Source organism: Meles meles, chromosome 16, assembly GCF_922984935.1.
Source record: "Meles meles chromosome 16, mMelMel3.1 paternal haplotype, whole genome shotgun sequence".
In the NCBI taxonomy this organism is placed as follows: Eukaryota; Metazoa; Chordata; class Mammalia; order Carnivora; family Mustelidae; genus Meles; species Meles meles.
The window spans coordinates 25348109-25373436 of record NC_060081.1 but is presented as its reverse complement, the minus strand read 5'-3'; the positions used below and the strand labels follow the sequence as shown (position 1 = coordinate 25373436).

At 44.4% G+C, this 25328-nt stretch overlaps 1 protein-coding gene across 4 annotated transcripts in view; it reads right to left on the bottom strand.

The window, feature by feature from the left end:
* Positions 1-25317, bottom strand: part of ABCG5 (ATP binding cassette subfamily G member 5) — a 41732-nt gene extending 16415 nt beyond the window's left edge. For 2 of the 4 annotated variants that reach the window (XM_045980250.1, XM_045980251.1), the window contains exons 1-12: positions 25028-25317; positions 24276-24397; positions 17911-18047; positions 17717-17815; positions 12436-12568; positions 9056-9195; positions 8346-8475; positions 7674-7887; positions 7386-7591; positions 6448-6586; positions 2479-2664; positions 1399-1554 (exon numbers count right to left, since the gene is read on the bottom strand). In XM_045980250.1, coding sequence (XP_045836206.1) covers positions 1399-1554; positions 2479-2664; positions 6448-6586; positions 7386-7591; positions 7674-7887; positions 8346-8475; positions 9056-9195; positions 12436-12568; positions 17717-17815; positions 17911-18047; positions 24276-24397; positions 25028-25173 — 1808 coding nt within the window. In that variant the 5' untranslated portion in view covers positions 25174-25317. The remainder of the gene's footprint in view (positions 1-1398; positions 1555-2478; positions 2665-6447; positions 6587-7385; positions 7592-7673; positions 7888-8345; positions 8476-9055; positions 9196-12435; positions 12569-17716; positions 17816-17910; positions 18048-24275; positions 24398-25027) is intronic. The other 2 variants (XM_045980252.1, XM_045980253.1) reach the window with 2 other exon arrangements.
* Positions 25318-25328: the final 11 nt, after the last annotated feature.

The window sequence follows — 25328 nt, the reverse complement described above, 5'->3', positions numbered from 1 at the left end:
CCTATGTGGTTCAAAGCCTTGGGCCAGCCTCTGAGAAGAACTATAATGATGAATGAGGCATAGCTGCTGGCCTCAAGTCTGCCGTCCTTGGAAAGGAAAGCTGCAACAGAAGTGGCAGGCTTTCAGAGAGAGCTGATCTATCCAAGGGAAGAGCAGGAAGGCTTCATGCGGGTGGCAAAGGGACACAAACAGGTTCGTGAAAGACACAGGATGACAGTCAGGCTAAATCACAGAAATCCTTGGAGTATTTCAGAGGAAGGAACTGAAGATCTAAATTTATTGACATGGACTGTCCACATTATATCACTAAATGCATACTTAACTCCTTCACAATAGTACAATCTCATTTTCATTAAAGATTATACAAGAGTCTAGCAAGATGCACAAAAAAATTTAAGTTCTCAAAGATACACAAAAAAAATTGTTTCTGAAGTTAAGACTTCAGTAACTTTAACTTTCTTCCTTATACACTACCGTATTGTGTACAGTTTTTTCCCCCCAAAGAACTTGCATTATTTTGTATGTAGAAAGAACAAAGCTATTTCTGTTTGTGTTTAGAGGAGGAGGCAGCCAAAAATGCAAACGTTGCAGGCATGCAGTCAGGAAAGGCAATGACTTGAGGGACGAATGTGAACTTTATGAGGAGGAGGTCAATGGGGCTGGCCCCTGAAGACCAGAGCTTCAATTCAGTGACGGAAGTAGAATCCAGGTGAAGCCCAGATTTTGAGTTTTTGCAAAAAACCCAGGCGACTTTGGTAATGCTGGCCACTGCCTGTCTTCAGAACAACAAATCCCCTTTTTCTACAAACCAAATACACAAAATAGTGCCAGACTGACTGGAACAAGTAATGATTGAAATAGTCAAGAGGTGGGGTGCCTGGGTGGCTCAGTGGGTTAAGCCTCTGCCTTTGTTTGGCTCAGGTCATGATCTCAGGGTCCTGGGATTGAGCCCTGCAATTGGGCTCTCTGCTTGGCAGGGAGCTGCTTCCTCTCTCTCTGCCTACTTGTGATCTCTCTCTCTCTGTCAAATAAATAAATAAAATATTTAGTAGAGAGATAAAAAGAAAAGAAATATTCAAGAGGTGATCCTGCCCAACGTTGGATCTCTACCTTGCTGGGTTGATTTGATTTGTGCATTTTTTATAGAGGCTAACAATCATTTAAGCAACACAAATACAGTGCAATAATGGTGTCATAAACATGGTCCTCCTGGACTAATCAAAACCAGCTCACTTTGCTTTGTGATATTTCACCTTTCATTTCTGTAACTCACTACAGCTTACGAAGTACTTCTGATTATCTCATTTGCTTCTCATGTTTCCCTTGTGGCAGAAGGGACCAGATCATGAGCGCCATTTCATAAATGAGGAAACTAATTTAGATAGAAAAGGGACTTGCCCGCGGTCATGTGGCAGATACAAGGCAGAGGAAGTCTCTGACTCCTGGGTCAGTCCTCTCTCCAGGGAGCCACATGCAGCCTGGGAGTCTTCACAGTGGCTTGACTGGAGCAAAGTCAAGTCTAAGCTGAGTTTTCTTACCCAAACATGGATTGTTCTGAGAGTCAAATAATAAAATATATAAATATAATTTTATCTGTAGATGCTCTGGAGCTTTTTTAAATTAAAGAACCAGCCACCTTCACATTTCTTCAGGGAACCACCACTCACATCACCCACCTGGGACCACTGTCACCCTTCTGAAATTTTCCCTTTCTGTTGCTGTTTTTTTTTCTTTTTTTTAAGATTGATTTATTTGACAGAGCAAGAGAGCACAAGCAGGCAGAACAGTAGAGGGAGAGGGAGAAGCAGGCTCCCCACTGAGCAGGGACCCTGGGATCATGACCTGAGCTGAAGGCAGTCGCTTTACCAACTGAGCCACCCAGGCACCCCTGCTTTTTTAAAATATATGTGTGTGTATATAATTTTTTTTTCTTGCTTATAAAGTGCTTTATTATAGAAATTCACAAAACAAAGGAAAATATGAAGAAAAAATTATTACCCAGAGATAATTACTATTAACATTTGTTAATATTGGTGTCCTTCTAGTCCTGATACTTTCTTGATCTTTTATCATGCAAGCTCTTATCTGACTGTTCTTACTTACTAAAAGAAACGGGGAATTGAGAACCAGAACAGAGACAGTGCCAAGGCGGAAATGAATTAAATGCGTGCTATTTTGCTTATAGTAAGAGGCTGTGAGTTCTTCCAGAGAATGGGTTGGTTTTCCTCCTATTATGACATGTGAATCATATGAATAACATGCCTAAATTGTCATTTCCTGATTCTCAGTGTGAAGACATTTTACTGAACAAATGGTAAACAGATCAAGGTCTAAATAATGATAAGCAAGCACTATGAACTCTCCAGACCATAACGAGATACCTTTAGCCCGTGTCACATAGCTCTCCTCTTAATCTGTTATCAAGTGATCATTAACCACAAATCATCAATGAAAATCCTCTGAATTGCTGTATCTTACCTTACTAATCCAGAGCCCACAAGTATCCCAGCAATGCAGAGCAGAGCTACTAAGCTGTTGACCACATTTGGGTTTTGGACCATACCAAGTAGCACAAGAGTTAGAAATTCACCAATTAAGTGGGGGGCCAAGAGAGCAGCAGAGAAATACCCAAATCTGGCAACTTCGGGATATAAGCCCAGAGTCCTGGAAAAACAAAAGGTCTTTAGTTTCCTCTCCAAGGATTATTTAAGAAAAACACCACACATGCCTTTCATGAATAAGTCCATGGTGGTTGGTGGGTGGGAAGAGTTTGCGGGGTAAGCCACACTCCCCTCTGAGAGGCCTTTTCGGAATAGAGCCAAGCTTGGAGACCATTTAGTAGCACCAGTTGTTTCTGTTGGCTCCAGCTTCATGTACCACCTTTTCCCTTTCACAGATTCTTCAGTTCTCAGAGGAAAATATTAACACGTGTTGCACCTGGGTAGCTTAGTTGGTTAAAAGTTGCCTTCAGCTTAGGTCATGGTCCTGGTGTCCTGCGATCGAGTCCCACATCAGACTCCCTGCTTGTGGGGAGCCTGCTTCTCCCTCTCCCTCTGCCATTCCTCCTCACCCCGACCCGGCTTGTGCTCTCTGGCTCTGTCAAATAAATAAATAAAATCTTAAAAAATATATATTAACGCTTGAACAGTGATCACAACTGGTGCAATTAGTAGAATGGTGGAACTCCCCAGGCTTCTCCAAAAATAACCACGTTCTGCCTACACTGGCACTGCTCCTGTCCTAGCTAGCCTACTCTGCCAGTGTTAAGGGCTCACTCAGCCTACTTCTCCAGTCCTCCATCCCGGTTATGTGGGGTTGCTGCCAGTGTGAAAACCCTTCACCACCGCCATCCTCTGGTGAATTAGCCCTCCCAGGTCTGTTCCATTCCATTCTCATTTTTTTTTTTTTTTAAGATTTATTTATTTGACAGACAGAGATCACAAGCAAGCAGAGAGGAGGCAGAGAGAGAGAGGAGGAAGCAGGCTCCCTGCTAAGCAGAGAGTGATGCGGGGGGATCCCAGGACCCTGGGATCATGACCTGAGCCGAAGGCAGAGGCTTTAACCCACTGAGCCACCCAGGCGCCCCATTCCATTCTCATCTTTTATTCTACCAGCCCCTTCCATTGATTTGATCTTCATTTTCTTGTAAACAGACTTTCCTACATCCATGCCCCTTAACTCTTAAATTCCTTTCACTAAATACACTTCCTGGATAATAGTATGTCCTCAACAACCATTAGACATGGCTGCTCTTTCTTCCATCTGTAGAGTAAGGAAAAGGAGTTGGCATGTCTCATATGCATGCCTCCTGACCACTCTCCAAGGCCATCTATCTTTCCTCTCATACAAATCATGAAGTTTGCTTGTACTATTCTCTTTCTCAGTGCAATCCTTTGTGGCTTTTATGACATTCTTTCACCTTTGATGATCTTATAGTATCTGGACCAGGGTCAGTCTTTGCATTCCTCTCCACTGTCATTATCCTCAAGGTCTTTTTAACCTTCCTGATTAGCCATCAACATCAGCGCCTCCTAATTAGGTATCCTGATCTGTTCCAGTGGCTCCATCCACCTAAGCTTCATCACTCACCAAATCTTGGACTTAAATTTTACTCAGAATTATTCCATTTTCCCAAGATTTCAGATTCTGAAAGTGTTCTCTCTGATCACGGTGTCCCTCCTGCCTCCTATTTCCCCAAATCCCAAGCTGCCTCAGGTCCTTACTGCCCCTACCCCCTGCTATTCTTTGCCTTACCAATGCCCACACCTTGGAAGCCCTGTTCTTTAACTTAAATTCTCTCCCTGAAGGTGTGCTGAACAAGGCATAATGCTGTACTAATCAGATCCACTCTCCCTCACCTGACCCCTAGACCCCTAATTTTTTCTCATTGTTGCACCATCTGTTCACTCCTCTTTATGGAGTCTTCTGTTGCACCTAGTATGGTGCCTAGCACTTAGTAGGCATTCAACAATTATTTCTGTCATTTAATTGAAGTATTTGCTACAGTAACAGCTGTGCTGCTACTGGAAATGACTGACTTTTTATGCCTGACTTTTTATCAGAAATAGTCATGACCTGTATGCTTCCACTGAACCTAGTGTAAAACTGCCGTTTTCGCAAATCTTTTTTTTAAGATTTTATTTATTTCACCTGTCACAAGTAGGCAGAGAGGCAGGCAGAGAGAGAGGGAAGCAGGCTCCCCGCTGAGCAGAGAGCCCGATGTGGGGCTTGATCCCAGGACCCTGAGATCATGACCTGAGCCGAAGGCAGAGACTTTAACCATTGGGCCACCTCGGGTCCCCCGTTTTCGCAAATCTTAAAGTACTCTCTTTCTCATGCGCAGTTTTTCATGCCTCACAAATTCTAAAGTGCATAGGAACCACCTGGGGCATCCTTTTAAACACGGAACCCAATTCAGTAGCTGGACCGGAGATTCTGCATGTTAGACGAGCTCCAAAGTACGGCTGACACTGGTCCATGGGCCACACTGAGTGGCAAGAGTCTAAATTAGCAAGGTCTTCAATTTTCAGCAACCTTGATTTACTCAAAAATAACTGGATTTTTAAGAATCTGCTGGATTTTAGGCGCCTGGGTGGCTCAGTGGGTTAAGCCGCTGCCTTCAGCTCGGGTCATGATCTCAGGGGTCCTGGGATCAAGTCCCACATCGGGCTCTCTGCTCGGCGGGGAGCCTGCTTCACTCTCTCTCTCTCTGCCTGCCTGCCTCTCTGCCTACTTGTGATATCTCTCTCTCGCTGTCAAATAAATAAATAAATAAATTAAATTAAATCTTTAAAAAAAAAAAGAAAAAAAAATCTGCTGGATTTTTAAATCCATGGATCATTCAGCCTGAACTAGACAGGTCTGTGCTTTACATCATAGATTAGAAATTCAACATGCTCCCAAGTGTCAAAGAACAAGGAGGCTTCATCAGGGCCAGCAGGAAGGCCCTGTGGTCCTTGCCTCCTCAGTAAGGAGCCCAGCCTCCTGCTAACTTAGAGCAAGTTAGCACTCACCAGAATGATGCCAACTTCTAATCACCTGCACCAAGACCCTCCCACTCTTCATCTGGGAGCTCAAACTTATTAGGCGCTGGTTTGTCTTTAAGTTATGCATCACTTAGTTCATAGTAATTGTTCATATCACATATCTTACATAACACATTCTATGTTAGGAGCACCTGCTTATGAATCCCATGGCTCTAAGAAAGACAGTATCTCAATAACTGCCTGAGTTCTCTTGGGACAACAAGCTAGGTACCATTACTCTACTAGAGGCACAGAATACCAGGTACTACCCCCATCTTAAGGGAAAGCCATGGGAATTAGGGAAGATACTTCTCCCTAGGATGATAAATCCTGCAAATAACTACCCATTTTTGGACTTATATTTTTGAAAAGCTCTAAGAAACAAACAGAAGCATTGTCTATAAGCCATCACTCACAACCTAAGAGCATCAGGGATACTTCATGGTGTCCCAGTGCCTGTTCCCATAGCCCCTCTCCTGTCGCTCAAACCCACTCACACCAGCCCAACTGTGATGTCACAGATGGGTTGGTGGAACCTTGGGCAGAGTTACCACTCCAGCTGACAGGAGCCATGCTTCATCAAGATTCAGCAGCTAGTTGTTGCCCCCACACCTGGATCCCAATGACTTCAGGGCAGTTTTCTCTGCCCAGGCCTTGCAGAGGATGTGGGACATGCCAGTCCCTGGCACCATGTAGTCATGTGGTTCTGCTCTCAGGTCCCATGTGACCCCAGCCAGGTTCTTTGATTTGTCTCAAAGCAAAGGACACTGTACTGGTCATTGATGGCCAAAGACAGACCTTGAGGGCCAAGAAGAGGGAGTTCTTCACCCTGGAGCTCCCCCTTCATCAGTCCCAGTGGCCATGTGGAACTTGCCAGAAGGCCTGACCCAGGAGAACTGAACACCTCTGAACACCCCCTTACCAGTAGCATACACTGCTGAATATCATGGTGGCAAGGACACTGAAGGGGAGCGCATGCAGCACATAGGCCAGCAGCATCTGCCACTTCTGGTACAAGCCATCTTGGCTCTCCTGGTCGCTGACAGCTCGCAGCACAGGAACTGGAAACAGAAGGCAGGTTTCAGAATAGCCAGTCACAACACAGCTAAGGAAAGGAGGGCTAGCCCAAACTGAACTTGAATTGTCAGGGCTGGGTGGTGGGGACCAGCTGGGACCTCCTAGTCATGGAAAGTGGGGACTGTTGTTGATAGAACTTTAAGTACTTCCCATCACAGAACTCTACCTGAATTACAGTATGGTTGCATAAGCTGTCAAAGTTTATTTCTTTCTCTCAAAGTCAATGGAGGGTTGTCACAAATTCAAGAATATATGTGCAAAAGGGTCATGAATGATGTGAGGTAGTTGTCCTCTTTTTGTGCAGGGTCTTGGCACAGAACATCAGGCAATTGGGCTCTGCTGCTCGATTCTCACTGAGTTTGAAAATTAAGTGCTAGCTGTGCTAAAATCGGCTCCAAAAAGAATAGAATAATGCCAAGTTGACAGGTATCTGGGCCTCCAGGGCCTGTACATCCTAATGGCGAAGACAGGAATACCAGGAATGATCTTTTAAAAACCCTTCCCAAACCCTGCCCCATCAGCAGCTCCTAACTTCTCATTTCTCTGGATCCTTACACCCTCAGAGAGATCTACTTGGTGAACTAGTTCACACTAAGATGTTAGTAACTCTGTACTTAATCCTTCCCCAGGGAGAGAATCTGGAGAGAGCCAAGTTTAGCTCAGTGAAATACCCTTATAATGGTGGAGTCTTGCAAAATGCCAGCTGGAGAGGAGAGATCAACAGGAAGAGGGGAAGTGCCCTCTCCGCCCCCAGGGGTGCACCTCCTGGGCATGGGCACTCACACAGATTGACAGCATTCAGCATGCCTGTGTATGGGGTGGCACCCACAAACTGGTACAGGAGCCCCACACGGTCCTGGACAGCACCCTTCAGCACATCACTCGGCACCCGCAGAAGGTAGAAGATGAGGAACAAACCCATGATCAGATTCTGAACAAGGCGCATCAGCACCGCCAACTTATTTCTCATTAAGTTCCTTGTCACTCTCCTGAAAGCCAAACAACCTCGCTTTAATTCTCTTTCTCTTATTGGTGGGTGTCTAAGCACCTAAAACGGGTTGAAGTTCTTACCTCAAGAGAACATCCAGTTTAGAGAGAGCTCCAGGAGAATCTTTGGTTTTGAAAGGAACCATTGGTAATGTTTTCAGGTGTTTTGTTCTTTCAATATTCTCCAAGGTTTTGCGATAAATTGCTGATTCTTTGTAGGCAGATTCAATCATTTGAACTCTCCTGTAGGTTTCTATTTCCCGTTCTTTGCTTTGGGTATCCACTGACGTCAGGTCCACTAATTTTTTTTTCCCAAAAAAATGACCCATGTGTTTTTAAATGCATATATATGCACAATGGCTGATAATGTATGTTTTATCATTGATTCAGGAGTACTAGCTAATACCTCATCCCATCAGAATAATACCTGATGATCATGCCCACCTGTAAAATCAGAATATTTTAAACCTATCAGCTAGGCCTTGAGGATTCAACTGGGGCTGTCTGGGAGAATTTAGAAGCTCAGCTGATTCTTCTCTGACAAAGCGGACATGCAGCGATTTAAGAGAGGCCCCCCCCCCCATAAGTCATCTATGGCAAGTTATCTGATCCAGCCAAATTAACTCCTTAAAGAGTGAAATTACCAAAACAAAAGCAAGAATAAAATCCACTAGTGCTGTTGACATCTAAGCAGAAATCTGAGATGACAAAACTGAGTGAACATTCATCATGGGAAATGTGGGGAAAAAAACTTACTATAAAAGTCAAAAGGGTTTGAATGTTCGGGACAAGGGTAACTGCAACCACTGAAGAAATCAAGCATTTCTGCTGGCGTCCCACAGAAAACCAGCTCTCCGTAGCTCAGAATGGCGATTTTATCAAAGAGCTGGTGGGAAAATCGATGGCATTAGTGTATATCAGGTCACCATATCCTTCTGGAGAATAAATTTCCAAGCAGTCAGTCCCTGTTGATCTCAGCCATGCATCAGGATTCTTACTGTGCCCACTGGAGACACACAAAGCGTGTTCTATTTTTTTAAATCGCGTTGCCAGTGTGCGTCGTGCTGCATCTGGCCTGGCCCCAGCATCACATCTGGAGTGCAAAAGAACTCCTGGACCTGGCCAGTGGTCCTAGGTTTGAGGGCCAGCCAAGCTCCTGAGTGAGTGACCTCGGACCAGATGTTTGTTTAAACTCAGACCCTTGATTCAGTTTTGCATCATTTCTAAGTCTCCCTCTTTTCTGTAAAGTGGAAGTACTGATACCCACATCATAGGATTGTTGCGTGGACCAAATGAACTAGTGCGGAGAAAGTATTTGGTACATGGTAGGTGCCCTTCCCATATCAGAAGCTATTGGCCCCAAGAGCCCTAGTTGACGAGTACTAATCTCTACCTCACGATCCCCAGCTCAACACGTACATCTACCCACCCTTGACGAGTTAAGCAGGAACAAGAGTCCCCCTCACCTGGAAGAGCTCAGAGCGTGGCTGATGGATGGTGACAATCACAATGCGGTCCCTGTGAGCCAGCTCTGCCAGGAGGACAACGATCTGATTTGCTGTCATGCAGTCCAGGCCTGTGGTAGGCTCATCAAACAACATGAACTCTGCAGGCAAGGAAGGGTCAGGTTTCTGAGTCACTGGCAAGACTGGGCTCTGGACTCTAAATTCAGAATTTCGAATAGTTCCTTACTGACGTATCTTACCCCATCCCAACTTAACCTAACCACACAGTGCACTGTGAGAAGTACCTAAATGTAAACTGGCTTTCAGCCCAAGTCCAACTGAAGGAACCTTACTTCAGAGGACCCACCTCTCAGCTCCAGAGCACATCTTGGCCTTAATCATTAAAGGGTTTAGGCAGCAACAAGATCAGGCCTCTCAAATGTACTATAGATTATTTGGGCTCTGTCCAGAGGACCATGACAACAAGGGCTGATGAGTGGGCACCAAGTTGTTTTCAAAAGGCTAGCTAAGAGAAGGCTGGTTAAAAAGACATAACCTCAGGGCACCTGGCTGGCTCAGTCATTAAGTGTCTGCCTTTAGCTTGGGTCATGGTCCCAGGGTCCTGGGATCGAGGCCCACATCGGGCTGCCTGCTTGGCAAGAAGCCTGCTTCTCCCTCTCCCACTCCCCCTGCTTGTGTTCCCTCTCTCGCTGCATCTCTAATAAATTAAGAAAATCTTTAAAAAAAAAAAAAAAAAAAAAAGACAAACCTCACTTCATCTGAAGCACTTTCGAACATTGACAGGGTCTTTGCACAGCAAAAAACTGTCTGATAAAGTCTGAGCTGGGATAGGCATTTAGATTCTTCAGAGGGTTTAACTATGGCTATCTACCCAGAAAGTGAGAAGCGCTCTTAAGAACGTCTCTCTTGGTGCACCTGGGTGGCTCAGTGGGTTAGAGCCTCTGCCTTCGGCTCAGGTCATGATCTCAGGGTCCTGGGATCGAGCCCCACATCAGGCTCTCTGCTCAGCAGGGAGCCTGCTTCCTCCTCTCTCTCTCTGCCTGCCTCTCTGCCTACTTGTGATCTCTGTCAAATAAATAAATCATAAAAAAAAAAAAGTCTCTCTTTGCCTTCCAGTGACCAACCACCATCTGAAGAGCAGGCAGTCTTAGGGGGCCCCTGAGGAGTATCCAGGTGCAGCATGTCCTCTTCCAAGTGCTTATAAGAGCTGAGAGTTCCCCAGTAATGAGGAGAATAACCAAACCCAGCAGGAAAAGCAGGTGACTGGCTACCCCATCTTGATAGCTCCTCCCTCCAAAATACACACTTTTTTGTGTATCATTCAAAATCCTGCTTTAATTCCTGCCATTTCATATGTTCTTTTAGGCACACCTAAACTCATTGACTTTCTATAGTCGCCCCCCCACCAGTGTTGCTACTCTAATAACAATGGACAGGCCAGAGTCCTGTGCTCATGGAAGACCCTAATTGAACATTAAAACACAGATGCAGTGCTTCTAAGTCCAAGAGCTGTTTTGTACTTGGATAGAATAACATCAAGAACTATGCAGTATTTCCATTCTGTTGGTTGCCTCTTTGTTTTGCTGACTGTTTCCCTTGCTGTGCAGAAGTTTTTGATCTTGATGAAGTCCCAAAAGTTCATTTTCACTTTTGTTTCCTTTGCCTTTGGAGACATGCCTTGAAAGAGGCTGCTGTGGCTGATGTCAAAGAGGTTACTGCCTATGTTCTCTTCTAGGATTTTGATAGATTCCTGCCTCACATTGAGGTCTTTCATCCATTTCAAGTTTATCTTTGTGTATGGTGTAAGAGAATGGTCGAGTTTCATTCTTCAACACATAGTTGTCCAATTTTCCCAGCACCATTTATTGAAGAGACTGTCTTTTTTCCACTGTGTATTTTTTCCTGCTTTGTCGAGGATTATCTGACCGCAGAGTTGAGGGTCGGTATCTGGGTTCTCTATTCTGTTCCACCGGAACAGTGTCTGTTTTTGTGCCAGTACCATGCTGTCTTGGTGATCGCAGCTTTGTAGTAAAGGAGAAGATACAGACAAAGGGCTGATATCCAAGATCTATAAAGAACTCCTCAAACTCAACACACACAAAACAGATAATCATGTCAAAAAATGGGCAGAAGAGGGGTGCCTGGGTGGCTCAGTGGGTTGGGCCTCTGCCTTCAGCTCAGGTCATGATCCCAGGGTCCTGGGATCAAGCCCAGCATTGGACTCTCTGCTTGACAGGGAGCCTGCTTCTCCTTCTCTCTGCCTGGTTCTCTGCCTACTTGTGATCTCTCTCTGTCAAATAAGTAAATAAAATCCTAAAAAAAAAAAATGGGCAGAAGATATGAACAGACAATTCTCCAAAGAAGACACACAAATGGCTAACAGACACATGAAAAAATGCTCATCATCATTAGCTATCAGGGAGATTCAAATCAAAATCAAACCATTAGCCATCGGGAGATTCAAATTGAGATATCACCTTACACCAGTTAGAATGGCCAAAATTAACAAGACAGTAAATAGTAAGTGTTGGAGAGGATGTGGAGAAAGGGGAACCCTCTCACACTGTTGGTGGGAATGCAAGTTGGTATAGTCACTTTGGAAAACAGTGTGGAGATGCCCTAAGAAATTAAAAATAGAGCTACCCTATGACCCTGCAATTGCACTGCTGGGTATTTACCCCAAAGATACAGATGTAGTGAAAAGAAGGGCCACCTGTACCTCAATGTTCATAGCAGCAATGGCCACAGTTGCCAAACTGTGGAAAGAACCAAGATGCCCTTCAATGGACGAATGGATAAAGAAGATGTGATTCATATACACTATGGAGTATTATGCCTCCATCAGAAAGGATGAATACCCAGCTTTTGTATCAGCATGGACAGGACTAGAAAAGGTTATGCTGAGTGAAATAAGTCAAGCAGAGAGAGTCAATTATCATATGGTTTCACTTACTTGTAGAGCATAAGGAATAACATGGAAGACATCAGGAGATGGAGAGGAGAAGTGAGTTGAGGGAAGTCGGAGGGGGAGACAAACCATGAGACACTGTGGACTCCGAGAAACAAACTGAAGGTTTTGGAAAGGGGGGGGTGGGGAGATGAACCTGGTGGTGAGTATTACGGAGGGCACATATTGCATGGAGCACTGGGTGTGGTGCATAAACGATAAATTTTGGAAGACTGAAAAAAATTAAAAAAAAAAAAAAAGAATTATGTAGTATTTCCAAAGAAACTAGATCCCCAGTCTGAAGAACCTCAGTGATGTCAGTTCCACACAAACCCCTTTCCAAATGGAGACTGTAAAAAAAGGACTGAAAATGTTTGCAGACCCATGGAAGATGCCCAGGCAGCAGCTAGTAGCAGTTCTGGGTCCCACTTACTGGGATCCTGGAGGAGCTGGGCTGCGATGGAGACCCGGCGCCGCTCGCCATTGGAAATCCCCCCAAGGTTGCAGCTGCCAATCAGTCGATCTGCCATGTGGCTCAGACTCAGCTCCACCATAACTGCATCCACCTGCAGGAGACACAAGTCCAGGAAGGCTGGTCACTGCAGGGCTACTGCTCCAATTCATGGAGTTCTGATGGCATGGGAGAGGCAACATACTTCCCTTGAGTGCTCGGGCCACTTTCAGACTCACCACACCCTAGGGAAAACATGCCTATTACGATAAAATTCAATTTGGTCTAAGTCATAATATAGTACCTGTGTCAGGTTAAAATAATACAACTGTTTTTCAAAAGTCTCTAGAGCAGCAAAAACGATATTTGTTTCAGGGAAATTCACCAGGAAACAAGGAAAGGTCATTGGACTCATATTTTCAGATGCTGCATTAAGTCCAGCATACAGAAAAAGCCCCTAAAGGCATAGGTACAATGCAGTTCTTTTTAATGTTTGGTTTTTGAAATTTTGTGTGTGTTTTTTTTAAGATTTTATTTATTTATTTGACAGAGATCACAAGTAGGCAGAGGCAGGCAGAGAGAGAGAAGGTGAAGCAGGCACTCCACTGAGCAGAGAGCCTGATGTGGGGCTCAATCCCAGGATGCCGGGATCATGACCTGAGCCAAAGGCAGAGGCTTTAACCCACTGAGCCACCCAGGTGCCCCTGAAATTTTATTGTGTTTTATATGTGTAAAAAAAAAAAAAAAAGTCCTGATTTGGTTTAAACGAACCTTGGCTACCTTATGTAACCCAAATAAGTCCTGGAGTCCTGTGTGGTCCAATCTCAGTGTGATTTTGCATCAAATATAATCCAGCTACCAAAAGTAATTAAAAATAGAGCCAATATTTATTTGACTCTCTTTAAAAACTTTCCAGGGGACCCAGTTTATAACCTGCAGCCACACTTAGTATCCTGTCCCCCAGTTCTCCTCACTCTATTTATCTTGGACTCTGCCGCACCCTGAAACCATGTCCTTAGTCCTCCTCAACTCCCCTACAACAATAACAACTAGAAAAGTTCTTAACTGACTTCCTAATCAAGGAAGTTGGGCTTTCCCTTCCCCTCCTTCTTTTCTTCCTCAGCTTAGCCCATCTCCAGAGACCCTTTCAAAAATCTCTACTTCTGGCCCTGCCTTGCTTATTACCCCTATTTGCATAGGGCCCTGGAAAACAGCTAGAAACAGACTGAAAATACTTATATATATGGTAATGAGTTTGATTCCCATATACTTCTAATGAGATTGTGTTACTTTTTTTTTTTTTAAAGATTTTATTTATTTATTTGACAGAGAGAAATCACAAGAGAGGCAGGCAGAGAGAGAGGAAGGGAAGCAGGCTCTCAGCTGAGCAGAGAGCCCGATGCGGGACTCGATCCCAGGACCCTGAGATCATGACCTGAGCCGAAGGCAGCGGCTTAACCCACTGAGCCACCCAGGCGCCCGATTGTGTTACTTTTATAATGAAAAAAGAAACAAAACACTGCATTAAAAAATAACATCAAATAGGCTGGAGTAAAAGAGGGGATGATTTGTGAGACAAAGCTCAGTGGAGCCAGGGGTGGGATCAGCAGCATGGGGGAAAGGTTTGACCAAAAGAAGGAACACATCTGAAATAAACCTAAAGGAATAACAAGGTTAAAATGCATAAATAAACCAGTATGATTTATTCTGGAAAAAAGGTGGTCCTCCTTTTGCCATCAGAATTGAAGGATTCTGGAACTGAGTTTTGCTTGGCATAGCCAGGTTGAGGTGCTCACCAACCAGGGCAGATTCCTGAGCATCCCTTTCATCTGCTCTACAACTCCAAGAAAGGAATAAAGCTTGCCCCTCCCGGCTCAGAAGGGATGGACATGTATTTAACCTGTTTCACAGGACCCAAATCCTTTCCCATGTTTAGTAAACGCTGGGAAACTACTGGGGATGGAATGCACAGTGTCTTAGAAGGAACCCTTGGGATCACTGGGCTGCACTGGGATCATCAACCTCTCCGCTGTGTGTTCTCAGATAAAACTGACTCATTCCTCATATCAACTCCAAGAGAGACACATTATTATCTATTTATTATAGAGGAGAAGACAGATCCTCAGAGAGGTGCATAACTTGCCCAAGGTCAAACTATTAGCAAGTGGCAGAGCTGGGACTGAGAGACCTGTCTGTGTTCTCTCAAGTGGTCCATGAAGCTCAAGGATTAGCCAACAGTCCAGCAGACACAGCCTGCCCATGTCAAGCACAGCTTTATGTTCAGGTTCCTCAGAGGAGAGATCTGCTGTGCTCTGTCCTCTATTATCACCACTTCCTTCTCACTAAATTACTTTATCAGGATTTTATACCCTACAGACTAGATTTGCTCAGAAAGTATGTTCAAGCAGAGAGAACTTTCGCAGGACTTTTAGGGACTGCCAGTGCCAGAGGAACATTTACCGGAGGGAATTTTTTTTTTTTTTTTTTTTTTTTTTTTTAAGATTTGAGAGAAAGAGCACAAGCAAGGGAGCGGCAGAGGGAAAGGGAGAAGCAGGGTCCCTGCTGAACAAGGAGCTCGATGTGGGGCTGATTCCAGGACCTTGAGATCATGACCTGAGCCGAAGGCAGATGTTTAACTGACTGAGCCACCCAGGCACCCTCAGGGGGAAAATTTTTTGCCATCAATCGATTTCAAGGCATCCATGAATCTTCTGAATATTTATGTGAGCATGAGCGTCTTCTGGAGGAGAGATCAGTGGGGTTCTTAGATTCATTCTCTCAGTGGGATATAAGCTGATAACCAACTCAGAAGAATCTGTTTATGATGGCATTTCTGCCATCCAAATACAAATAGGATCTTCTCCTGCCCCTTTTAGAGACAGAAATACTAAAGCAAGCAGGGAGAAAGTCTGCAGATGGACTCCTCTGTCACTCACAGTCAGGGCTACTGTGAACATGCCTGTGCTTCAGTGTGGGCTGAAGTCAACCTCCATCTTCTCTCATCACAGTGGGGTTCAGGAGATCCCGGAGCTCAGGGAGACATGATGGGAGCTAGAGGGCCTGGGTTCACATTCCAGCTCTGCCCTTCCCAATTGTCTGATCTTAATCTCATGTGTCAGGAGATATGCCTCCCACATAGGGTTGATGCCAGGATACGGTGAAATACTGTGTGTGACCAAAGCCTGACTGATGCCAGCCAACGAGGAGAGTTCAGAGTACACACACACCTTGTTTCATTGCACTGCACTTTACTGCATTCACAGATAACGTATTCGCTACAAACTGATGGTTTGTGCCAACCCTGTACTAAACAAGTCTACTCACACCATTTTTTCAATAGCGTTTGCTCACTTCATGTCTGTGTCAGTAAAATATTTTTAAATTAAGGTAAGTATATTGGGTTTTGGGGCACCTCGGTGGCTCAGTGGGTTAAGCATCTGCCTTCGGCTCAAGTCGTGATCTCAGGGTCCTGGGATCAAGCCCCACATCGGGCTCTCTGCTCAGCGGGGAGCCTGTTCCCCCCCTTTCTCTGCCTGCTGCTCTGCCTATCTGTGATCTCTGTCAAATAAATAAAAATCTTTAAAGAAAAAAAATTTTTAAGTATATTGGGTTTCTTTTAGACATAATGCTACTGTATACCTCACAAACTGGAGTATTAGTGTAAATGTAACTTATACGCACTGGGAAACCAAAAAACTCATTGGACTCTATTTTGATATTTGCTTTGTTGCAGTGGTCTGGAACCAAACCTGTAGTATCTCTGAGGTATGCCTATATAACCCAGTTGAATGTTAAGAGCCTTGCAGTGCCTTCTGAGCACTCTACAGTAACCTCCAGGAAGGAAGGAGAGCTAGGCATCCTGTGAGGCTGATGGTCCTTCTTGAGGGCCACACTCCTTGCTAGGACTCCTCTGGAATAAAAGCTATCCTTCAGCACTGTCTAGGACTCTCAAGCAGAAGAATGCCCTTTACTCAACTGGGCATTATATCAAACAAATCTTCTGGTACTTGGGACACAGCTTAGACCTAATTTCACTCTCCAAGCCCTGTCTGAAAGTCCAGTGCCAAGGACAGATTGAGCAAGTCCGTGGTGACAGACGCTGCAATGCCTGATAAAAATGGTGTACCCTCAGCTGATATGGAGGACTTCCTTGGAGCCTCAATGGCATTAAAGAAGGCCAGCCCTGAAGCCTGAACTACAGATATAATTTGTGTGCCCACGTGGAGCCTCACTGTGGCTTCGCTGAAGCCTCTGAGGCTGATGTTGCTGGTGGTCTCTGGTGACTCTGAGGGTTCCCCAGGGAACTGTACCTGCTTTGGAAGTGGCACATCTCTGTATCCTTAGTTCCCTGTTTCCAGTCCAGACAGAAATGAGGCAACAATTCCAGGTAAAGTCCCCACAGGCTTACCTATGACTACTTCCAAATTAGATACATTTAAAGCAATAGATTGAAACGTCAAAAGAGGAGACAAGTCATTATTTCCTTCCTTCGTTAACTTAATCTAGTTTGGATGAGACACATTCAAAAGGCCTCAAAGAAAGTTGAGAAAAATCTCAACAGGGCTAAGTACAGTGAGGAAAACAACCATTATTATTCAAAAACAGAGCTCCTAAAACAGCACCATCTAAGAGAAATATAATGTAAGCCACACACAGAATTTAAATATTTTAGTAGCCACATTTTAGAAAGAAACCAGTGAAATTAATTTAAATTTATTTTTTTTTTAAAGATTTTTATTTATTTATTTGACAGATAGAGATCACAAGTAGGGAAAGAGGCAGGCAGAGAGAGAGAGAGGAGGAAGCAGGCTCCCCGCCAAGCAGAGAGTCCGACGCGGGGCCCGATCCCAGGACCCCGGGATCATGACCTGAGCGAAAGGCAGAGGCTTTAACTCACTGAGCCACCCAGGCGCCCCGAAATTAATTTTAATATATTTAACCTGGTACAGCCAAAACACTACCATTTCAAACTTGTTAACCAATATTTTAAAAATTAATAAGATATTTCACATTCTGTTTTTTCAGACTAAGTTTCTAAAATTCTGTGTGTACTTCCCATTCATAGCACATCTCAGTTAAGCCTGGCCACGTGTCAAGTGCTCAAAGCCACAGGTCACCAGTGGCTGCCATACTGGACAACACAGGTCTAGACTAAAGAGATGAAGACTGAAGGGGAGAAATGGGCAAGTAGAGGGAAGCAAGGGTGTGAAGCCCCCGCAGGCTGATCCCCTAAGAGGGCCACAGGAGGCCCAGGGCTACCCACCTTCCTCTGGAAAAACTTCGGGGAGCCATGGCGCACAGCCAGCAGTGCAGTGTAGCGCAGAGTCTCCCGCACGGTCAGGTTGCTCAGCAGTGTGTCGCTCTGTGAGAGAGGGAGGTGGGAGGCATCAGCGTGGCCGAGACCAGCCTGAGACCGGGCTGCGGGTGGCTGTGGTGGGGTCCCCAGGAAGCACCCACCTGCTGGACATAGGAGAAGCAGTCCTGGAACTGCTCCCTGCGCAGTGGTTGGCCGTTAACAAACACCTCCCCGAGGAAGGTCCCCGTGCGCCGCAGCCTCCCAGACATGGCATCCAGCAGTGTGGTTTTCCCTGAGCCTGTGAGACAAGAAAATAAAGCCAGAGAGGACTCCCTCCATGAGGCATTGCTGGGCTGTCCCCGGACTCTCAGTGTACCCTTTGTCTAGCACCAACTTGCTCTCTCCTAACCCCCCTGGGTCAAACTCTCATGGTACCAATGAGTCTTTCCAGCTTGTCTCCTGAGTCAGAGAGGGACAAGTCATTTCTTTCATCCCTGTCAGGACTGGAGAAACTTTGCCTGTTTATGGGCTTTTACAGCTGTTTTGAGTTGAAAAAGAAAATATAGGATCAGAATAAAAAGAAAACCTAGACTGTTTCTTTCCCCTGGTTTGGTTTTTCTTGGGTTAGAAATTAGGGGATACCATTAGGATAAGGCACCAGCCAGCCTCTTCTGTTCACAGTGGACACAAACCTACATGAACCCAGAGAGTCAATGGAGCCAGGAACCGGCATTGGCAGGCTACTAAGAAGTTAAATTAACAGAGGAAATAGGCAGAAGGTTCTGAACTGTCTGAAAAAAGATAGAAAGAGAATTCTACCAAGGATATGATGGCTTGTGCAAAACGAAGAGAAGATCTTTTGTTCAAATATTATAAAGAAACTGCCTCTTGCCATGAGGTGTACAAAGATGAAGCCAAGCTCCTACAGCAGCGGTTTTCTTATCTAACCCACGGCTAACCAAGCTCAGGGTTAGCTCCAGCATCTTCAACAGGGTAGGAAGAGAGAGGGACTGTAAAGAAATGAAATGTGGTTATCATTTGAGCTGTCTTTCAAAACAGGTTTTGAAACTTCCCGGTCATGATCCTAGGCCTTGTATGTGGTTCTAAATAGCATCTTCCTTGCCTTCCCTTTCTGGGATTCAATCTCCACTCTGACAAAAGGCCCAAATGTCCTGGAGCCTGGATCCCATCACAACATCAAAACTGACCTCGCTGAGGTCATCAAGGTTGCTTCCTTATTGCCACATCTGGTGGACACCTTCCTGTGTCCTGACCTCTCAGCAGCATTTATACCATTGCTTGCCTTTCTCTGCAAAACTCTGTCCTCTGGCTTTGATGCTACTTCATCCTCTTGGTTTTATCCCTCTGGTCTGGCTATTTCTTTCTTAGGCCTTCTGGTCATCTCATGTGACACATTCTCACTGAGCAACAGCGAGCCCCAACTTGCTAGCCAGCATGCAAGGGAGGCACCTTGGAGGTAGCCCTGCTCAAGCCTTCAGATGACTACAGCCCAGCAGACTTCTCACTACTACCTCAAGAGATACCCCAGACAGAACTATCTAACAATGTCACTTCCAAATTTCTGACTCATAGAAATCCTGAGAGATAATAATGATTTTTATTATTTTAAGCCACTTAGTTCTGGGATACTTTTGACATAGATATGGATGGCTGGGGGCACCTGGATGGGTCAGTCAGTCAAGTGTCTGACTCTTGATTTTTGGCTCAGGTCGTAATCTCAGGGTTGTGAAATCAAACTGTGTTGGGCTTGTGCTTCACACACAATCTTCTTGTCCCTCTCCCTCTGATCCTCTCCCCATTGTGCACGCTCTCTCGCTCTCTACAATAAAGCCTTAAAAAAAAAAAGAGGTCTCTTTTTGTAATATATTTCTTTTTTTTTTTTTTTTTTTTTTTTTTTTTTTTTTTTTTTAAAGATTTATTTATTTGACAGATAGAGATTACAAGTAGGCAGAGAGGCAGGCAGAGAGAGAGGAGGAAGCAGGCTCCCAGCTAAGCAAAGAGCCCGATGCGGGGCTCGATCCCAGCACCCCGGGATCATGACCTGAGCTGAAGGCAGAGGCTTTAACCCGCTGAGCCACCCAGGCGCCCCTGTAATATATTTCAAATATTTATTAACTTGTTAAGGAAAGGAACAGCAGAGTGAAAAAGTTCATTCAAAGAAAGAATACAAGGAGAAAAAGGATACAAGAAATTAACATGCATAATCGGTGGAAAATAAAAGGTCAAAAATATGATGCAAAGTTAGACATGCAGGGGCACCTGGGTGGCTCAGTGGTTTAAGCCTCTGCCTTCAGCTCAGGTCATGATCTCAGGGTCCTGGGATCGAGCCCCGTATCGGGCTCTCTGCTCAGTGGGGAGCTTGTTTCTCCCTCTCTCTCTGCCTGCCTCTCTGCCTACTTGTGACCTCTCTCTCTGTCGAATAAATAAATAAAATATTAAAAAAAAAAAAAGTTAGACATGCAAATAGTTAATGCCCTACAGTATGACACGAAAGGTACAGGTAATAAAAGAAAAATAGAAAAATTGGGCTTCATGGAAGTTTAAAAATTTTGTGCCTCAAAAGACACTATCCCCAGGGATGCCTGGATGGCTTGGTTAGAGGAGTGTGTGACTCTTGATCTTGGGGTCATGAATTTGAGCCCCACACTGGGTGTAGAGATTACTTAAATAAATAAACTTAAAAAAAGAAAAGGGACACTGTCCCCAGTATAAAAAGACAACCCACAGGATGCTGGTGGAAATACTTGCAAATCACATATCTGGTATTAATTAATATCAGATTAATATCTGAATATATAGAGAGCTTCTAAAATTCATCAACAACCAAAAAAACCCCAATCAACCCAATTCAAGATTGGTTGAAGAACTTAAACAGACATTTCTTCAAAGAAAATATATGAATAGCCAATAAGCACATAAATCACTCACTAAGCATTAGGGAACTGTAAATTAAAGCTGGAATGAGGGCACCTGGGTGACTCAGTCTGTTAAGTGTCTGCATTCAGCTCAGTTCATGATCCCAGGATCCTGGGATGGAGCCCTGTATTGGGCTCTCTGCTCAGTGGGGTGTCTGCCCTCTGCCTGCCCCTCTCATGCATGTGCATTCTCCCTCAAAAATAAATAAAATCTAAAAAAAGAAGACAAAACTGCATGAGATACTACCTTGCACCCTTTAGGATGGCTACTATAAAAAAAACTGGAAAATAACAAGTGTTGGCAAGGATGTAGAGAAATTGGAATTCTTATGCACTGTTGATGGGAATACAACATGGTATAGCCACTGTGAAAAACAGTATAGAGGTTCCTCAAAAACTTAAAAACAGAACTACTATATGACCCAGCAATTCCACTTCTTGGTATATCCACTAAAGAACTGAAAATAAGCTTTCAAACAGGTATGTGTCCACCCATCTTCATTTCATTATTCACAATAGGTAAAATGTGGAAGCAACTTAGGTATCCATTAACGGAGAATAGATAAGCAAATACGGTACATGTATCAATGGAATATCTATTCATTCCGCTTTAAAAGGGAAGGAAATTCTGACACAGACAACAACATGGATGAACCCTGAGGTCATTATGTTAAGTGAAATAAGCCAGGCACAAAAAGACAAATACAATATGATTCCACTTATATGAGATAGTTAGTAGTCAAAATCATAGAGACAGAAAGTATAATGGTGAGGTAAGAGGAAAGGGGACTTACTGCTTAATGAGTGTAGAGTTTCAATTTTATAAGATGAAGAGCTAAGGGGATGGATGCTGGAGAGGGTTGCACAACAACGTGAATGTATTTAACACCACTGACCTATACACTTAAAAACAGTTAAGATGGTAAGTTTGATGTGTATTCTACCACAATAAAAAAAAGAAAAAAGAAAACAAAAGGTTAATGCCCTAAAGGGTAATAAAACCATGACCTTTGGGGTTATCTTCCCTGAAAGGACAGAAATTGTAACTAAATAGTCCTCTGCAAGGGAGAAAGCGGCCCAGAGTCTAGGTCCAAACTGATAGTAAATATTGAGTTAAATATAGTTACCCTCCCTTGGAGTTACCCTCTCTTGGAGTAACCCTACACAGACTTGCATTACACCATTTTGTCAGGTACCTAAGTCTTTTACCTCACTGATAAAGATTTCAGAAATATTCTTGTGTTAGGTAGGACACCAGTGAAATCATCATTTTGTGAAACACTAACAGTAATTCATAGAATTGACCTGTTTACTCAGTGATTCAACAAATACTTACTAAGTACCTTCTATGTGGCCAGCCCTGTTCTAGCTGTTGAGACTACAGCAGGGAAAAAAAACAAAAACAACAACAAAAAACCAAAGACAAAGCTCCCCCCACCAGAGGAACTTGCAGTCTACTATGAATCCATGGTCAGTATACGAAATGATAGATGTTGTCATAAAGCCATGATTAGGCATCATCAAAACCAGCCCAAGAGCTCCCAGATCAAGGCCTCTCACCCACTGTCCTAAGATGTGCATGAAGCATGACACTGGCTTGTGGGACACCATTCTGAGAAAGTGAGTTCATTCTTTGTTGTGTGCAATAATACCATCCCAATCCTACAGAAGGCAACAAACAAATCACAGGAATAACTCAGCTTTTCTCTTTCTTAAAGGAAAATTAGAATAGCCCTGGATATTATGGTACATATATATATTAGAAATGGTTTGGGGGCACCTGGGCGGCTCAGTCAGTTAAATGTCCAACTTGTGGTTTTGGCTCAAATCACAATCTCAGGGTCATTAAGACTGAGGGCAATGTTGGGCTCCAAGCTCAGCAGGAAGTCTGCTTGAGATTCTCTCCCTCTGCCCTTCCCCCACCCCCAATAAAAATTTAAAAAAAAAAAGGTTAAAAACTAGAAATAGGAACAGACAGGAAATCCCAACAAAGTATAACAGTTTTAGTCAAAGAATTCCTTCTCATTTAACCTTAATGTTACTACTGTCACCCAGTTTTCACCTGCTATGGTAGGGGAAAGGCTATGGATTTAACTCTCCAGGTCAAACGAGGCTGTCCATGCTTGACTTTTGTCAGACTTGTGTTACCTATTGATATTCAAGAGAATAATGCAAGTGGGTAATGCCAGTAAATGTCAACAATATTACTGCAAGCAAGAACTCAATCAGAAAGCACCTCTGAAGTCAATTTGTAAGAATCTTTCATCCTTAAATTGTGCAGGATAACCTAGAGCAGTGGACCCAGTGGTGTCCACACAGAGCCCCTCATCAGACTCAATGCACCCATCCTCCAGCTGCTGAGGAGTCACAGCTGTGACGCCCGTGGGGCACTGCCCTCTGACACAAGGGGCTGCCTCTCTGGAGGCTAGACCCTTCCAGGAAAATGACTGGCTGATGCAGGGACATGAAGACAAACTGTAATTCAGTCTCAAGTGTAGATATCCCAGGAAAGAGGAGAAGATGGGAAATGGGCACACAGCTGGCCTCGTGAAGTCTGTAATACTTAGTTCCTTAAAAACAAAAGGGATCTGAAAAATAAAAAACAAAAAACAAAAAACAAAAGGATCTGAAGCAAATATGATATAATGTTAAGATCTGACAAAGCCTTACAGAGTATTTTAACTAAGCTGAATGTATTTTTTTTTAAGATTTTTTATTTATTTGAGAGCAAGAGTGAGAGAGCACAAGCAAGATGAGGGGCAGAGGGAGAAGCAGGCTCTCCACTGAGCAGAGAGCCGGATGCAGGACTTGATCCCAAGACCCTGGGATCATGACCTGAGCTGGTCAGACACTTACCCAACTGAGCCACCCAGGTGCCCCTAAGTTGAATTCAAATAAAAAATTTTTAAGAAGAGGGGCGCCTGGGTGGCTCAGTGGGTTAAAGCCTCTGCCTTCAGCTCAGGTCATGATCCCAGGGTCCTGGGATCGAGCCCCACATCGGACTCTCTGCTCTGGGGGAGCCTGCTTCCTCCTCTCTCTCTCTCTGCCTGCCTCTCTGCCTAGTTGTGATTTCTGTCAAATAAATAAAATATTTAAAAAAAAAATTTTTAAGAAGATTTGATAAAACCAGATATTAATATATAAACATTCTTTATATTATTTCCTATTCTTGCCTATTGGAAATACATCATAATTGTTTTTTTAAGTAGTGAATACAGGACTAAATGGGCATGCAACCTTGTGGCTTACTTAACTCCTTGTCCTACTTCTTGGCAGGGTAGAGATCAGGGGAATTGTGTTTACTGAGCATCCCTACATGCCAGGCACCATGCTGAGGCCTTACTATATCGAAATAGGAATTAACTGACATGTTAGGCAGGACTTTATTCTTTTCCAAGGATCTCTCTAAAGGCTTCACATTAGTTCCAGATTCCATTCAGGAAGGTGTGTCATTTGGTTTCATTCTAGTATCAAACTTGTAACTTTCTTGCTACAACTTAAACCTATTTCCTTAATGTTCAAAGCAAGCAAAAGCCTTTTCTGAATGCTCACTGAGGATGGAAATTTAAAGAACTCCTTCCCAAGCTTACCTGAGCTCCCTAAGATGCACAGGATCTGCCCGCTCTCGACGTACAAGGAGACATCTTTGAGGATCTGCCTGTCCCATCGTTGCCGGCAAGATGTGAAGTCCCACCAGGGCCCAGCTTGGTGGCTTTAAAGGGAAGAGAGTGTGGGGCTCCAGAAGGGACCAGACTCTTGTCCCCCCAGCACTGATCCCAGCTGTCTCTGGACAGGTTCCTAAATATGGGTGGGGCTCAGTGTCCTTCTCTGCAGACACTGGTAGATAGTGACCAAGAAATATCATCTATGTAAAGCCCCTGACCAGGAGCTGCTCTGAATGCCAGCTCTTTGGCAGTGTGCGAGATAAAATATACAGGACATGGTTTATTCCTTCAGTTGACCACACATTCCTTCGCCAGGCTTCATTACACTCTATGCTGCCCCCAAGCCCTCTCCATCCCCATGGCGCAGCTGTATACAAGGAGGACACAACAGGAAAGGATTAAGGGGTACAAAGGAGAGCACAGCTGCCTCACTAGCATAGCTTCCAGGACTTGTCATGGGCAAGGAGGACCGTTCACCACTGCTCCTCATTTACTACTGGCAGCCCTTTCCCTCCCTTCTCTCCACCCTGATCCGCTAAGGAGGGAGCCCAAAGCCTCCACACATGGCCCTCATTAGTGAGGAAAGCCAGCAGAGACCCACCTACCTCGGATCACAACCACAACTCAAACAAAGCCCAGCTTCAAGCTCCCAGTAGGCAAAAGAGGCATGGCCTTACCTGACATGGTAGGAGACATGGAGAATGCCCAGGCTGTGTCGAGGCTTTGAAGCAGCTATGGGACCCTCATCTGGGGAGTTCTGGGGGTCTCTGTGTAATTGGTTCTCCAAGGACCCCATAGGGGTCAAAGATGGGAATTCATTCATGGCCAAGAGACAGTAGAAACAGGCAAATTTTGGGGTGGCCTGGCTCTCCCTAGAGAAGCCTCAGTAAAGGAACCAGGAGCACACTGCCCCGCCTGCTCCTCACCGGGCTCTGGAATCCCTCCCCAGACCTTCCCAACTGCGGGACTGGAGTTTGG